Consider the following 15,512-nt stretch of genomic DNA (forward strand, 5'->3'; position numbering starts at 1 on the left):
TTTCCAGTATCCTGCTTTTGCCGTTTCAGCTGCACACAAGCTCAAGAAAAGTGTTTTCTGTAGCAGAAAAAAAATCTTGCAAGAAGTCTGATTTTTATACCCTGCTTATGCTATAAGGTGCTACAAAGTTTTGAGTCTTATCTCTATATTTGAAAATGCATAAATGCATCTTGGCTGTAAAGCTGCTGTATATATTTCTAGTTTCCTTATCGCTTTGACTGAAACCTTGTGAGTGTTTTCTTCAGGACTTTTTTTTTTTTTCTAAACCTGCTTAGTATAATAAAATAATCTTTCTAACAGTGTCCATGCTACTTAAACACTGCTAGCATTTTAATAAGCAGTGGTTTTATGTTACCTAAGAAAGAATGTATTTCTTAAAAATGTTTGCGATAAATAGTTTTAAATAATATTCTAAATGCTAAGATGCATGGATAGTTATAGTTGTATGTTAACCTGTTAGCTACTGTTACTGGAGATTTACCTCAATCATTTGAAACATGTAGACAAATATGTTATTTCTGAACTTTTAAAATATGGTAAATGCCTCTGTCATAGAACAGTCGTGTCTATAATCCACTCATCCCTTTCCTTTTAGTGTTTTGGACCTGCTTGTGTTTGTAGGCTTTAAGCTTTTTAGGAGATGAATCTCTAAGTTTTTAAAACTTTTTTAACAGTTGCACCATGCAAACTGTCAGTTTTATTAAAGTTATGTGTTAACCTCAAGGCCTTTAAAACAAGTTCTAAGGTGCTTAATTGTCAATAGCTGTAGTAAAATAAATTTGAAACTTTTTTTCCCTTATACTTTTTCTAGAAGTTACTAGTATCTGATGCCATACCCAACTATTTTTAGTTTATGCACTGTGGCAGTGTGGGATAAATTTGTGGGGGAATAACATATGTTATGTACTTATCCTTATAAAAAACAAGCACTGGAATAATTACCTGAAACAGATGCTGTTGTACATTTACTTGAAACATTAAAATGGATGTGCATTTGCTTAATTTCTTTGTTAAGAAATCTCCTTTTAATGTTTTTCATTCCAATGCATTGTTGTTAAATTGCTGTCACATAACAGAGAACTTTTAAAGCAAATAGTTTGGATTTATATCTGCTATAAAAGTACTTTAGTCTGGTTTTCTAACAAACATTCTAAAATTTGATGTGCAAAATATTTTCCTTTTCTTAGGTGCCTGTTATGATACTATGAACAACATGATATGGACATGCTCTAATGATTATATTGATCAATGGTGTAATCCCGGGAACCAGGCATTCCATTGTGTCTGTCAGAGACTGGGAGTGAGTCATGTCATTACAGAGCCCAAAGGTGAGGTAAACCTACAAGTCAGCATTTTATACAAAGTGGAAGTGAAATATACGAATATCATGGAATAAATATACAGAAACTACCTTCTGAAACTTTCTATTAGAGGTTGAGTTCATTCTTGAAAAGTTGTTTATAAGTATTGGTCATGGTTTATCCTTGCTTTACGAAAGGAAAAAGCAAAAAGCGAGACGTGTTTGGAACTTTCCAGATTCTTGCTACCTTTAGCACATTAAAAAAGTGATGTGGGTAATTCTTTTGTTTATCATGCGGGCGTGTGTCCTGAAGTTAGAGATGATGATGATATATTGCATTTTAGAAGCAAATGCTAGTGCTATAGTCTGTGTTTGTAGGCAGCATTTGAACTGCTTTTCTTCTTCTAGGGGATGCAACAACCACAAATGAGGTTATTAACCAGTTACTGCACCATGTTGGTGCCATGTGTATCCACCAACTCAACCTGCTTGCAGCCAGCAACAATCTTCCCATAACAAATTTTTTGGGCAAGCAACATCCAATCGAAGCACATCATCTCAGCAGCATTTGTGATATTATGGAAAAAGCTATGGTGAATGGAGATACTTGTATAATACGCTGCATCCTTGTTGTCTTTCAGGTACAAGGGCATCTTCAATGTACTTCACAATAAACACACACAAAAGTCTTTTAGAATACAGGCAACCACTTGATCTTATTAGGGTTTTTCTTTTTCTCCGTTGCATTCAATTTAATGGAGATTGACTTAGCAGTGGCTTTGCAGTATCTTATACACCCATTTAAGAGTCCTAATTTAAATGTAAGTGTAGTTGTCGCTTTTACAGATTGAAATAAAATCCAGAGTGGTTACTTCCTTATTTCTTTTTTTTCCCTTTTTTTGATCCAAAGTCAGTTTCTGACTCTGGGATTTCTAGTGACCTAGACAAATAGTTTGAGAAACTGACTTCAGAAAAAGAGTTATTGTGAACAATGTTTAAGGTTTTAATATTGTTTTGTTTAATTTTTCTTAGGTGGTTTTTAAATTTTTCTTCAGCCCACAAACTGAAAGAAACAGAGATATTGTTAGAAGGTCTGGCCTATTACTTTGGCAGTTACTGATGGCACCAAGGGATCAGATTTGCTCTGAAATTCAGAAGGAGGTTTGCCTAGCTATTAGGTAAATAACTGTTTGTCAAATTAAACTTAATTTAGATTTTAGATTATTTGAAAATGTTGTAACAGATGAACATTCAAAATGGATTCAGCAGTTTAATTTTAAATTAATATGATAAAACTTAGGTTGACATAGTATGATAAAATTATTATGATTTATATCTGTGGAAGAAGGGAAATACTGTGTGTTTGTCTCTGACTGAAATAACAGATAGTAATTACTTTCTATGCTTCTTTTCATTTGTTGCTTTTTATTGGCTTTCTTTAGAGGTTTTTTTTAATGTTGTTATAATATAGCTGCTAAATTCAAGCAAAGTTTTCTGCATCTCAGTGATGGCTAGAATGACTTCCATATTTAGCTTATATAGTTTATTGGTGTTCTGGAATAGTCAAAGCTAATGTTGTCAGCTCTTATACCAGTGTTTCAAGTGACAATACTGAAATTCTCCTAAACAAAAGGAATGTAAGGGGAAGCAGAATGAGTAATACTTGAGGAATGCTATAAGATTGAAGGCCCAGGGAAAAACACAGGCAGGGTAGGTAAGACTGTCTTGAGAAAGTCAGGTTTATGTTTAGGAAACGGGAATCTATTTTGGTAGAAGGGTGGGCATTATGTCTCTGGGCTGGAACACCGGGTCATCAAACACTTAAACAGGATGGTTGCTTTAGCTCCACATCATATTAGCTACTGCATCTCTTGAACCTGATGCTGTGTAATTTCCTTTCTCCGGCTTGTCAAAATAGCAGAATGACTAAGTACAGGGAAGCGAGCAAAAAGTGTGATTGTGTATCACGAAAACGAGATAATGTAAATCTCAAGGACAAGGAATGCTGTCTCAAACGTCCTAAATACAAATATAATCTGCTTTCAAGTGGGAAGTGCTCCAAAGGTTGAGAACAAAATCTTCTGAAGATCAACCTGCGTTGTTTTTTGTGTGAATCACGACATTCCAAATTTGAGTGGCTTTATGCAATTCTGTGAGTGAGTGGAGAAGAATAGTGTATCTTTAGTATGATTATCTAGCTTTTTCAGGGTCTTGCTTTTTGACAGGGAAAAGTGTATCCTGTCAACTGTGTATGGACAGCTGCTGCATTTTTCCTTTGTTTAGCCCTATATCCTCCAATGCCTTGTAAAAAAAAAAAAATCAGAGGTGGGGATTAGGTAATAACTTCTTCCTCCTGTTTTCTCATTGGGGGATTCTGATACCAACGGAAACCTCAAACTTGGCTTGCAGCATATGATAACTTTTTCTGATGTTTGTATCACAAGTTGGTCAGCGTGAGCCAGAGGGAGGGAAGCTGCAATAATCTCTGCTCTCAGTGTGAAGCTGAAAAACATATCAGTTTTCTTTTCTTTGAGAGTGTTATTTAAAAAGAAAAGGGAAAAAGAAAAGAAGAAAACGTCTGCATAATAGTTTCTACACTTCAGACAGTCATGAAGTACTCCTTTTAAGTTATTGTGATCTTCTATCTTGATGTGGTAATTCATGTAGAAAGGACAGAGTTCATCACAAGTTATAAGGGAAAAATATCTCCACAAGGAGTATTTATGCATAGCTGTGGTGTTTCCAAAAGGCTAGTTCTAGAATCTTCTGCTCAGCTTAAACTAAGACTTCTATAAGGAGCCAGTCTTTAATAAATATAAAACTGTAACAGTAGTGACTTCTTGATTACTGTCTCTTGCATTTTCCATTTTCTTATTACAGATAAGCCACAGCTCTTACCCCATCACCAGAGTTGTTTGAGTCGTTCTCTAAGCCCTCATCCATTTTTTTCTGACATCTGTCTGTTTCTTGAAAAAATGATTGTGCTGTCATATATACAAGTGATTAATGTGGAGTTTCTCGGAGGGAAGCAAATAGCTCTTGAAGCAGCTTTGGGACCTAAACAATAAAATATAGTTGATTACAAGAGATTTCTGGAGAAAGCAGCTGCTTTTTTATGACTAGTATAAAAGTTAAAATATGGAGGATGCCTTTTTAAGTTGGAAGAAGCTACTGAATAATCTTTCTAAATGTTATGTCAGATACTAAGCTGAGATTCTGTGACACCGTTTTTCACATGTGCATTGAAATTATCTTGTTCACTTTTAAATATGTTAAGTAATACACGGTTTATTTTTTCTTTAGCTCTGGTTTAAATATCCTGTATCCTGGAGAAGCAGAAATCAATAATTTATTGAAATTGGTCTTAACTGAAGGTGAGAATGTCTTATTGACATGTGAGAGTGTGTTTTTTCTCATTGAAAACAAAAAGTGAAAATACTTCTCAATCTGTGGAGGGAGAACAGTTCAGAATATTGAGCACTAGTCTGCTTTCAACCCATCCTATTCTAGGAAATTACGGAATGCTTCATATTCTGAAGCTGCCTTCCAAATGGCTACATAGTCAAGTGTATGTTAGGTGTAGAAAAGGAAAATTTGTCTCGGGCAGCTGTTTGAAATTGAAAAGGATTAAAGTTCTCTTTTGTCGGTATTAATAACGCCTCTTGTCCAGGTTGTATTTTAGAACACCTGGTTAGCAGTTAGTATTACCCATGGCAATTACACTGTAACCAGAGGTAATTTTAGTCCTTAGTGAAAGAGTAATAATCTACTTGCATTCACCATGAAATGGGAGTTTGGACTTAGAAGCAGCTGATGCACAGTAATTTGTTACTTCATAGGAACATGTTCATGCGTCAAAGTCTTTCGAATTTAAAACAGTGCTACGTGCAGAGTAAGTTTTAACAGTGTGTAATATCAACAGGGAATTGAGTTACACTGTAAATATAGTAATTTCTGAAAAGTAGCATATATTAAGCAAGATATTTGAGGAAATAAAAACAAAATAATTCTGTAAAATGCTGTTTTGCAAAAGTTTTTTCATTCCATTTTAGGAGAGAGAAATAGTGGTCTCTCTCAACTTCGCGACGTTATTCTGACTAATTTAGCTGAACAGCTTCAGAACAACAGATTTGGAAGTGAAGATGATGATCATTATAGGTAAAATGCAACAATATGCTCCCCCTCCTTCCCATTTATAATGTATGTTTCTGTTACTTGCTTTAGGTAAACTTGCATATAATTCTGCTGAAATTGCTTGTTGTCTTACGGGCAGTGTGACCTGAAATACCATCTCTGTGTCTGTAGTTGGTAGAATTTCATTAGTACGAGGGAGAGACATGTTTGATGTTTTAGGGGAAACTTTGGAGACTTCTGTACACAAACTTAGGTTTAGATTCCCTGCTACTTACCACGTATATGGTAAATGTGGATGGTAATTCATAAGTATGAAATTATGATATTGCTCTCCATATCACTATGTTAGGTGACTTTTCGGCAGCAAAACTGTCAATCTCAAGTACCTGTTCAAATTGGAAGGAGTCTTTTTTAAGGAGTCATTACAAGTCATAGATTTATATCAGTGCAGTGCAGGAAATCAGTGGTAATCTGTTGCATTGATTGTTGTTAAACATTTCAGGCTTGGTTTTCTTTGTGTCTGAATCCCTGAAGTTGAACAGATACTTGTTTTGGTTTCACATAATTTGTGATATAGCTTGCAGAGACTTTTGAGATGAGCTATACAAAATGCACAGTAATTAGACTATTAACATTTTGCATCTTTCCTGCATTTTTTGAAGACTAAATGATGAGCTGTTGCACTACATTCTCAAGATTGTTGTCCGAGAATCTTGTGTCTTAATCACCAAGTGCCAAACTGTATCTAAAGATGATTTTCAAAGGCTTCTTTCAACTGTGCCTGTAAGTAAAATGTATTTTGATAAAAGTAAATTTGCCTTTGGCTTCTTTTCCTCCTTAAATCCATCATCTTCACTGAGTATATAGCGGTGAAACTTTTATAGTTGTGTGTCTTAACAAATACAGGAAAAGAATATCTTTTGTTTGTGCTGTGCAGGGAAGGAAAAACAATTTTTTACAGCAAAGTAAATTGTACCATAATGCTAAAACAAGTTTGTATGTGGATATATTTTCCAATTGCTCTGGTAGCTGTTCCAATTTAAAGGAAGTTTGTGTATCTCAATCTTCAAAGCATTACAACAACTTAAAAACCAAACTCTTTCTACAGTTGTGTATACTGATGCATACAAGCAGAAAGGATTATCGTTTACAGACAAAAATGAGTGAAAGTTGACATTATTTAGTGGTAAAAGTATGCATAGATGTTTTCAGCGGGATCGGCTCCCTGATCTGGGTGATGGCAAAGGCAGGTGAGCTTGCATGCAAACACTGGGGAGGGGACAGGAAGTCATGGCCTGTGCTGCAGGAGGATGGGAAAGGAGTAGTAGCATGGAACCATCACCTTCAGGAATGTGAATTAAATTTAACTCTATGGTGGCATTAAGAATTAATCAATGTTACAGTACTTGAATATTACTATAATGTTACATACTTGAATAAAATGGTACTGCTTCTTTATATGTTTTGCAAGTTATTTCACAAAATTCAGTGTTTTGCAACCAGTTTTGTCTCTTAAATGTGTATTAACATGCTTGCGTTAGATAAGCAAAAAAAGTTTCTGTTCAAGGGAAATTATTTTGCGCTTTTGCTTGTCCTCTCCCTCAACTTTTTTCTTCTTTTTATTTCAAAGTACAAGGATTGCCTGAATCAAGGTTGATTTAAAGGATTTAGATAATGTAAAGTGTACTTATTTATGTTAAAGGCTGCATCTTCGTGTTTGCGGTATCTGATGGCTGTACAGAACCACCTCCTCAGTAACACTATTTTGATTAAACCTGATGAAAATGATGACAGTGACAGCTCCTTGCAGGGAGAGACATTGAAGGTACAGGTAAACACCAAGTTTTATTCTAGTATGGCTCTCTACAGTCAGTGTTCCTGTGACACCTCTTGTTTCTGCAATGCATTCTACTTAAGCTGTTTTGTTGGTTCTTTTCCTCTTGATATAATTAGATTACTGTAGACAGTTTTTTTTTTCCTGTTCTCCAGCTAAAGTCTGCAATTGTTCTGTGTTCAGTATGAGGGTTTGGGTTCTATATTGTCAGTGAGAGCAGACACTTCCCTTCCTAAATATACGTATAAGGAGGTTTAAAATGTATTTTAATTAATATGCGCTAGTGAGAAAATTCATGTGCCGGGAATCCTTTCTGGACACATTACCCCCCCAGTTTCTCTTTTCCAAAGCACTTAGGTGGTCTTTGAAAAAATATTTTTCAGATTTAAATAGGAAAGGGTTTTCTCATTTGCCTTACCTGGCTTCTGCTTTTTTGCAGTTTTAACTTACAAAGCTTATGTAGAACCACCTACATCTGCTGTCTGAAATAGCATGAATAATGTTTGTGGCAAGGAAACTGTTAGAGGACAAGGTTTGCAGACAGTGGTTGTTTTGTTGGTATAAGGTTTATTAAAATGGTGTCATTTCATATTACTGCTGGAATAGTCTTGAATTCGTAGGAGCCAGGTTTGTCCTAGCATGCAGGCTGTCTTGTCATAGTAGTTTTTGTAACAGCAACAATTCTTCTATAATGGTACTGACTTCTGAACTTCTGGTATTGTTTGTTAAGCTGGTTTTGTCTGCTACTCTTTGAGACTGTGTGCTTGTAATCTGCTGCAGTTGAAAGTTATTTGTCCAGGCTCATTGAGTAAATGCTAAATATTGTAGTACTTTTCTTGTCTCACTATTCACCCATGTTTTCATTGTTCAGTTTTTCTCTCTACAGTGATCCTCATACCTGCTAGGACATTCTGTCACCAGTGCTGTACCTTGGCTGGCTAACAGCTCTCTCCTGTGCTGGACTTGGGGATTCCTTCCCTCTAGAAACTGGATGTGCATCCTGTAAAATATGCACCTAGTTTCTCCCAGCACTTTGGGGCTTAGCATTAATCAAATTTAAGTCTTGGATGAATCTACTGCTGCAGGCCTGCCAGGTCACATTATCATTATTTTAATTTGGAAATCCATCGTTTTGTTCTGTTGTCCTTTTTTTGTATTCTCTAAGAATTTCAGTATCCTATAACTCTTTTTGTACCTAGGAGCTAAAGACCAGCATTTTGTCTCTTGCTACACAAATTCTGACAGGATGTGATGAAGTCTTAGAAATGCTGCAACAAGTCACTACAGCACTAATAAACAGTGACATTTCTGATAGAGAGCAAAGGTAAGACAAGTATGAGTGTGTTAACTTGAAAACAGTAAACTGTTGCTTTTTGTTGCTCATTGTACAAGCACAGTTAGCATTACTTATTCTTTATAACTTCATACTTGAGCTTTGAATGTATAGGAACTGTTTCTTACTATAGCATTTGCTTAGCACTTATCTTTTGAAGAATTTAGAATCTGACTCTCCATGTCAGTACTACTAGCCTGATAATCTGTAGAAACTCTTCAGATTGGTAAGGCTTTAGTCAGTTACAATGGTATTTAGGAGCAGAATAACTGGAAACAATCTGTAGTTCGTCAGCTGGGAATGTTCCTATAAGCTAAGGCAATTTTTTTATTTTTAAATTACTGACTATTACAGCTCTAGTAGCTGGACTAGATATTTTATCTGTGACAAGTCTTGGATGTTGTTATAATATCCTGCGTGTTTCATCAGATAGCGTCACCTTGCCCTTCCCTGTTTCCCCTCCACGTAAAAATATATGTTGGGAATGGGATGTAAACAAAAGCTGTGAACCTTTTCTCTAGTTAAACAAACACCTCCATCTCCCAGTTGTGTTTCAGGTTTCGTTTCTAGGCTTTTCTGTGCCTGCAAGATTAGTTTTGTTTATTGACAATACACAATTCCTTTGAGGTGTTTTCAGATGGGTTTCATTCTCAAATATATTTTTATAGATACAGATTCTTTTAAAGTACTTCGAGCTATGTGTGCTAGCAGCGTGATATACATACTGAACAAATACATTTATGTTTGATGTGGACTTTCATCCCATGCCCATGGGAGCTTATCATTTTCTAAGTAATTATTAAACTCTTGATTTACTGTCTTCTGGTCTATCATTGTTTAGTAAGAAATGACAGCAAAGACTAGGACAAAATTTGGAGAATTTGTAATGTTTTCAAGATACTAAGTTTTTGGGGTTTTTTAAAATATAATGCAAATGTTCTCTGCTGAATTTTGAATTGCCTACTTATGCAGTCTGTTACAAGATCAAACAGATGACTAAAAATAGTAGTGATACTGTGTGAAAATAGTTGTTGCTGTGTGAACCTTCACTCTCCTTACAGGTTAAAAGGTCTGGAGCAAATTACGAAGGCTACTATGCTTGGTCATCTGCTTCCTGTCCTACTGACATCTCTGATGCATCCAAATTTGCAGACTCTGACTATGGCTGATGCCTTGATGCCTCAGCTGGTGCAGCTGGTTCTTTACACAAGCCAGGTATGGTCTTTGTGTCAGCAGATGTCTACAAAGGAAAAAAGATGTGGCATGCATGTTCTGAAACGCTGTAGATCTTGGTCAACTTTCTGCAGTAAGCGACCCACAGATCACAGTTTAAGAATTGCTACAAAACCTGATAATGCTGAATATGAAATTTGACTTGGTACAACAGCTACTAAGTAATGATTTGTCAATAACAACATACAGTGTGATTGTTAATATATTTCAAGAGTGAGATCTTAAAAGGATTTACTGTTTGCATGTTTCTAACATGGTGTATTTTGTGCCACAGACTGCACTGCTGCTTAAAACTCAGTCTCCGATTTTCTCAGAACTGAACAGTTCCCCCAGTGGTGCATCAGAACAGAAAGGGAAGCTGTTACCTGATGAGAGGTGATTTTCTTTACATTTGGGTCTTTTCATGGGATAAAATATCTTAGCTGTAATGTTCATTTGACCATTGCTGTGGGATAAATCTTAAAGCAGCTGTCTTTTTTCTTTCTTTTTTTTTTTAAAGGCAAAGCTGTAATGGTTTGTAAGGCTGTCTTAGAGAGATATAAACCTTTACCGAAGGCAATTAGTTCTAATATTTTTTTGCTTATAGAATTAAATGATTAATATCTTGAGGTTGTTTGCACAGGGTATGACTTGTTTTGTTTTTTCCCTCACCTCAAGCATTAGGAAGTAATTCTAAATATTCCTCTTAGAATAAATTAGGCTAAGGAAGACCATAATGAGAAAATGTAAATTGCTCTGGCAGCATGAGATACAGTATTAAAACCATTGGAAAGATATTAAATGGTTTCATTTACATAGAGAAATATAAGGATTTTAAGTCCTGCATTTAAATCCTATGTCTCAGCTCAAAGTTATACAGCTTCTGCTTAGAAACAGAAATATGCAGCTAAATGAAATAAAAAATGCTTATCATAGCCATTTGCAGTGTTGCAGAATTTGTAGTATTAAACAACTTGTGATAATGTCTAATATACCATGTGAAAACTCTGAAAAATTTATTTTCAATCCTCCTCCAAATTATAAGCTTCAGTGAAATATTAGGCATATTGTTTTATGACCGTATAATGGCTTTTGGGTGCTCTCCCAGGAGGGAAGGGGTTTTATGCTACCAATTGTATGACAGAATCTATATATAGTACCATTTACTTTTTTATGGTGCTACTTAGGTTGTTTACCATAATTTGGAAATTGGAAAGCATAGGGAAAAGCTCAGGTTAGGGATTGGCATAGTTATTTCTAATGTACAGAGTTCATGCTATTTAAGTTCTGCATGTTCCCGCAATACAGTCATGCCTAAAATGAGGAGTCAATACCTTGTGTCACTGTGTATCAATACTGAGAGGTGATTTTAAGAACTTTATAGTTTGGTGTCTGAATACATAGTAGAAATCTGTGTGCTGAATTTTAGGACTAATTTTTCACTGTTATTTTAGAATGCTGGAAGAGAAAGAAGAACCAGGGTTTCTTACGGGTTTGAAGATCCCTGCTCCCTGGGCTGCTGGGAAGACTGTAGAAACAGTTCATCCTGTCAGGGATAACTATAAATTTAAAGAAACTGTACATATTCCAGGAGCCCGCTGTTTATATCTTAGATTTGACAACAGATGTTCTTCACAGTATGATTATGATAAGGTAAGCAAGGGCCAATTCAGAAATTCTTTCTTTTGTATATATTTCTGTCAGCAGCACTTCTCATTTTCATCTTTTTCTGCCCCTTGTCTTTCATTGCACCTGATTTCTAGTGATGAGAATAACACAGGAGGTTTTTATTGATAGGGGCTTATTAGTGTACACTGTAATGTCACAGTCTACTTACTTCAAGACTGTAAAATACAGGGATGCAGAGAGGTTATTTCTTGTGTAGCACAAGTGTGAATAACTTTTCAAAAGAATTCTTGAGTTTTGTCTTAAGACTAGACTTAGCTAAGTGGTGGAAAACATACAAAGAGTCGTTGACATGAAAAGGCAGGAAGATAAATGGTTCATGTTTAATTTCTATTACTCTTGAAGAAACAATCCAAAAAGAGTATATGCTTAATTCTTCTTGTGTATTGTTTCAGAACATAATATCCAGTGATTCTTTCAATGTTTAAAACCTATCAGTTATGAGGATCTTTTGTTAACAGTTAGGCTCTTTAATTAGGAAGTTTCCTCAAAAGATGTCAGAAGTAGTGGTGGTTATGAAATAGGAGAACTGGTAGGCTCCAGAGGTGTGGGGTTTGGGGGCGGAGGGAGTTGTTTTGGTTTTTTTTCCCCCCTCAGATATTCATACCAACTCTTCAATTTTTTTTTTTTAAGTTCATTTCATGATGGCTCAGATTGTCAAAGTTTGACTTCCTCCTCTTTTGCTGTTGTTCAGTTTTCCTTATTTCTCAAATCTGTAGATCAGCACAGTTTGTTTAAACTGGGCAGAACTGGAAAGGTTGCTTTTTTTTCCCCCCCTGAAGATATATGGCTTGTTTACATGGATTAATATGAACATGTATTTTCAGTTTCGAGAACACGACTAATAGCACTTAATTTACTTTGTATGATCAGAGAGCTACTTGTGCTGCTTACTAATTGTTGCCATATATTCTTTGACATAGAGCACGTCCTCTATGTGTGTGATACTCACTCCCATTAGTTATTTATAAGAGTCTTTAATACTAATGTCACCCATTACTGGTTAAACTCCTCCAGAAAACTTTGGGCCTCATCATGTTCCCACTGAAGTCACTGACAAAGCATTAACTTTGATGCGAGCAGGATCAATCAATTTGTTAGTAGAGAGGTAGTATGTTCTAGTTAGCTCAGCATGAGGACTGGAAGTTAGGATTTCTCCTGACTTCAGCTCCCAGTTCCACTGCTGACTTGCTGTGTGACCTCAGGGGCAAGTCACTCAATTTCCTCTCTGCCTCAGTTTCCCCATCTGTAAAATGGGGATAATAATACTTGCCTACTCACCTCACAGGGCTGTTGTGAGGATTTGTTAATGTTGATAAAGCGCTTTGAAAATATAAAGCGCGGTGGAAGTGCTAAGTATTATTATTATTATTAGATTTTCTTGTTTTTCTCTTACAGTCTAACAGTGTATTTTATGTTTTGAAGTTGGTGATCTATGCTGGTCCTAACACAAACAGTAGGAAGGTTGCTGAGTATGGAGGCAATACACTGGGATATGGCAGCCGTAGTGTCTTAGGAACTGGTTGGCCGAAAGACTTAGTAAAGGTACAGTATTATAATCCAACAATATTTCACATAGAAAAATCCCCTTTGGAAACCATGTCAAGTCCATTTTAACCCTTATAGCAATGAAGTCCAAGCTTTTAAGTGTACGGTTATCCATGATGAGATCACTTCTTAAGTGGGCTGTTATGTCCTTGAGGAATAACTTTAAACTCAAGTGTATGTTATGTGTGGTGCTTCTCTTTGAGCTTATCTTGTTTTGTTATGTCTTACTGGAATTCATTATCGGTATGTTTCAGTCCTGGAGTCTCTAATGGCACTACTGTTCTCATAAGTATTTCTTCCTAGGAGAAATTCTTGCACGGTGTCTGAGGCTGTGCATATTTTTCTTAAGGTCCATGGGCATGACTGCATTTTTTTAACAGTAATCCACAAATATAACAAGTAGTAAATGTAGCAACTTTCCAGCCATTTGTGTTGGGTTTTAAAATTTAATTGGATGCTTTTGGCAGTAAAGCTAAGACAGAAAAATCACTCAAACTTCTTGAAACTTCAGTATTTCAAGAATTTTGCAGTACATTCCTTCAGATTGTATGCAGTATGATTTTTTTTTTTCTTATGTGTTTGTGCTGCTACATTGTCCCACACTAAAACTGGGCTTATACACATAACAAAAAATAATTTCAAAAAGAAAAACAAGAAGTAATAAACTGGGAAGCAATTTCAGACAAGCACTCCATTGTTCACAATTAAAGAAATTTCATTGATTTTTTTTTTTCCAGACATAGATTTTTATGCTGCTCTTTTAGCAAACTCTTCTATTAATGTGTTGACGTTCTTCTCCTTAAAGAGCTTGTCTGTATTCCTTCAGGAAGAGAACTGTTGATTATTGCATGGTTTCTTGCAGACAAATAGTGAGAGCGTTTTGATGAAAATCAAGGCCGAGTAACACAGTCTGATAAATTCTACTTTTGATTCTACAACTACGGTGGTTTTTTTTTATTTTACTATAGTTAGCCAGCAGCAAAATTAAAATCAAATTGTCCACTAAAATATATCCTTAGAAAAAGGGAAGAATCTTAAATCAGAGTATATAATTGGAGATAAAAATAATACTTAGATAACTGTCATTAAAAACAAGCCACTTTTATGAAAAGCCTGTTTGTTTGCCTCAATTCTTAAACCTATCTTCTTTTTTTTTTTTCCCCCTCCTCCCCATCAAAATTTTAAGGTGGAAGGAGATACAGTCACCTTCTCCTTTGAAATGCGGAGTGGTCGTGAGCACAACACTCCAGACAAAGCTATGTGGGGCTTTGCTTGCACTGTTCGAGCACAGGTACTCAAACATGACAGATTCCATGGGATAGGTTCAGCTTCAATTTATCTTCTGTCCGTTACACACTTCAGATCGAATAGAAATGTACTTCAAAGTTGGAAGTTAACGTTTGAAATTTAAAACAGTAATAGCTTGCTTATTTTGGCAATAAGACAAATCATCTTTTTACAATGTAAAGGACCTAAGTTTTAGACGTTTGGCTTCCTTAGCTAGAGATACCCTGTGGCATGGTCTTGTAGCATGCTTAGGGTTTTACGAAGATAGTTATTACCAAATATGTCTTCTCTGTCTCTTGTCATTGGCACTGGGCTTGGATGAAGTCACTTTAATATCTCTTGCTGCTTGTAGGATTTCTTTGGAGAGATGGGTATCTTGTAACAACCTGGAAATCGGAGATTTAATGAGGGAATAATGATTCCAGCCTATAAAGAAGAGAGGGGAGGGAAGCTGGGATCAAACAAAAGGAAACTTGAATCCCACTACCAGGAAGCTAGGACTAGGCCTGTGAGATGACAGATCTGGAGGCCAAAGAATGACTGAACCAAAAATAACTTTACCTTTTCTTTTCTTTATTGGTTCAGGAAAATAATGTTTAAATCCTTTGTTTCTTGTCTTAACTCATTCTTATATATTGCTTTGAATAGTTAAGCATTTTTTCAGTATACCTCTGCATGAGACATATGACTGATAGATATATATCTATATATTTTATATATAAGATTATATATAAAAATAGAAAATCTCCTATCTTGAAATATGTTGGGGAGGGACTTAATGGTTGATTGATTAGTGCAACTTATCACTATTCCTACTACAGGAGTCTTCAGAGGATGTGTCAGGAGGCTTGCCATTCTTAGTTGACCTGGCACTTGGCCTTTCTGTGTTAGCTTGTTCTATGCTGCGAATATTATACAATGGACCAGAAATTACCAAAGATGAAGAAACCTGTCAAGAGCTCTTAAGATCTAAACTATTACAAAGGTAAAAAAAAAAAAAACCTGTGATCCGAGTTCCCATGTGGGCTTTTTCCTGAGGGAAAGTGATTTTTGTAGTTGTGCTCAAATCTCATGTTTTAAGGTGATGTTTTGATAATTTTTCCTGCAGAGTTTGTTCAGCAGTTCTGTGTTGCCTAAAACTAAGGGAATATTCTCTAGAATAGAGGTGTTCCTTAGAG

General features: G+C 35.7%; 1 protein-coding gene across 9 annotated transcripts in view; it reads left to right on the forward strand.

Moving 5' to 3' along the window:
* The window catches only part of HECTD4 (HECT domain E3 ubiquitin protein ligase 4), a 79,216-nt gene that overhangs the window by 23,921 nt on the left and 39,783 nt on the right, over positions 1–15,512 (forward strand). For 5 of the 9 annotated variants that reach the window (XR_012777723.1, XR_012777724.1, XM_075516000.1 and 2 more), the window contains exons 11-24: positions 1,188–1,328; positions 1,709–1,941; positions 2,333–2,478; positions 4,604–4,674; positions 5,353–5,458; positions 6,097–6,217; positions 7,137–7,265; positions 8,468–8,592; positions 9,663–9,816; positions 10,109–10,209; positions 11,268–11,466; positions 12,898–13,044; positions 14,234–14,338; positions 15,156–15,319. Coding sequence is in view for 7 of the 9 variants with exons in the window: in XM_075516000.1 (XP_075372115.1) it covers positions 1,188–1,328; positions 1,709–1,941; positions 2,333–2,478; positions 4,604–4,674; positions 5,353–5,458; positions 6,097–6,217; positions 7,137–7,265; positions 8,468–8,592; positions 9,663–9,816; positions 10,109–10,209; positions 11,268–11,466; positions 12,898–13,044; positions 14,234–14,338; positions 15,156–15,319 (1,942 nt within the window). In the remaining 2 variants the exon portion in view is untranslated. The remainder of the gene's footprint in view (positions 1–1,187; positions 1,329–1,708; positions 1,942–2,332; positions 2,479–4,603; positions 4,675–5,352; positions 5,459–6,096; positions 6,218–7,136; positions 7,266–8,467; positions 8,593–9,662; positions 9,817–10,108; positions 10,210–11,267; positions 11,467–12,897; positions 13,045–14,233; positions 14,339–15,155; positions 15,320–15,512) is intronic. The other 4 variants (XM_075516003.1, XM_075516005.1, XM_075516002.1 and 1 more) reach the window with 3 other exon arrangements.

This window comes from Mycteria americana, chromosome 13 (assembly GCF_035582795.1).
Source record: "Mycteria americana isolate JAX WOST 10 ecotype Jacksonville Zoo and Gardens chromosome 13, USCA_MyAme_1.0, whole genome shotgun sequence".
In the NCBI taxonomy this organism is placed as follows: domain Eukaryota; kingdom Metazoa; phylum Chordata; class Aves; order Ciconiiformes; family Ciconiidae; genus Mycteria; species Mycteria americana.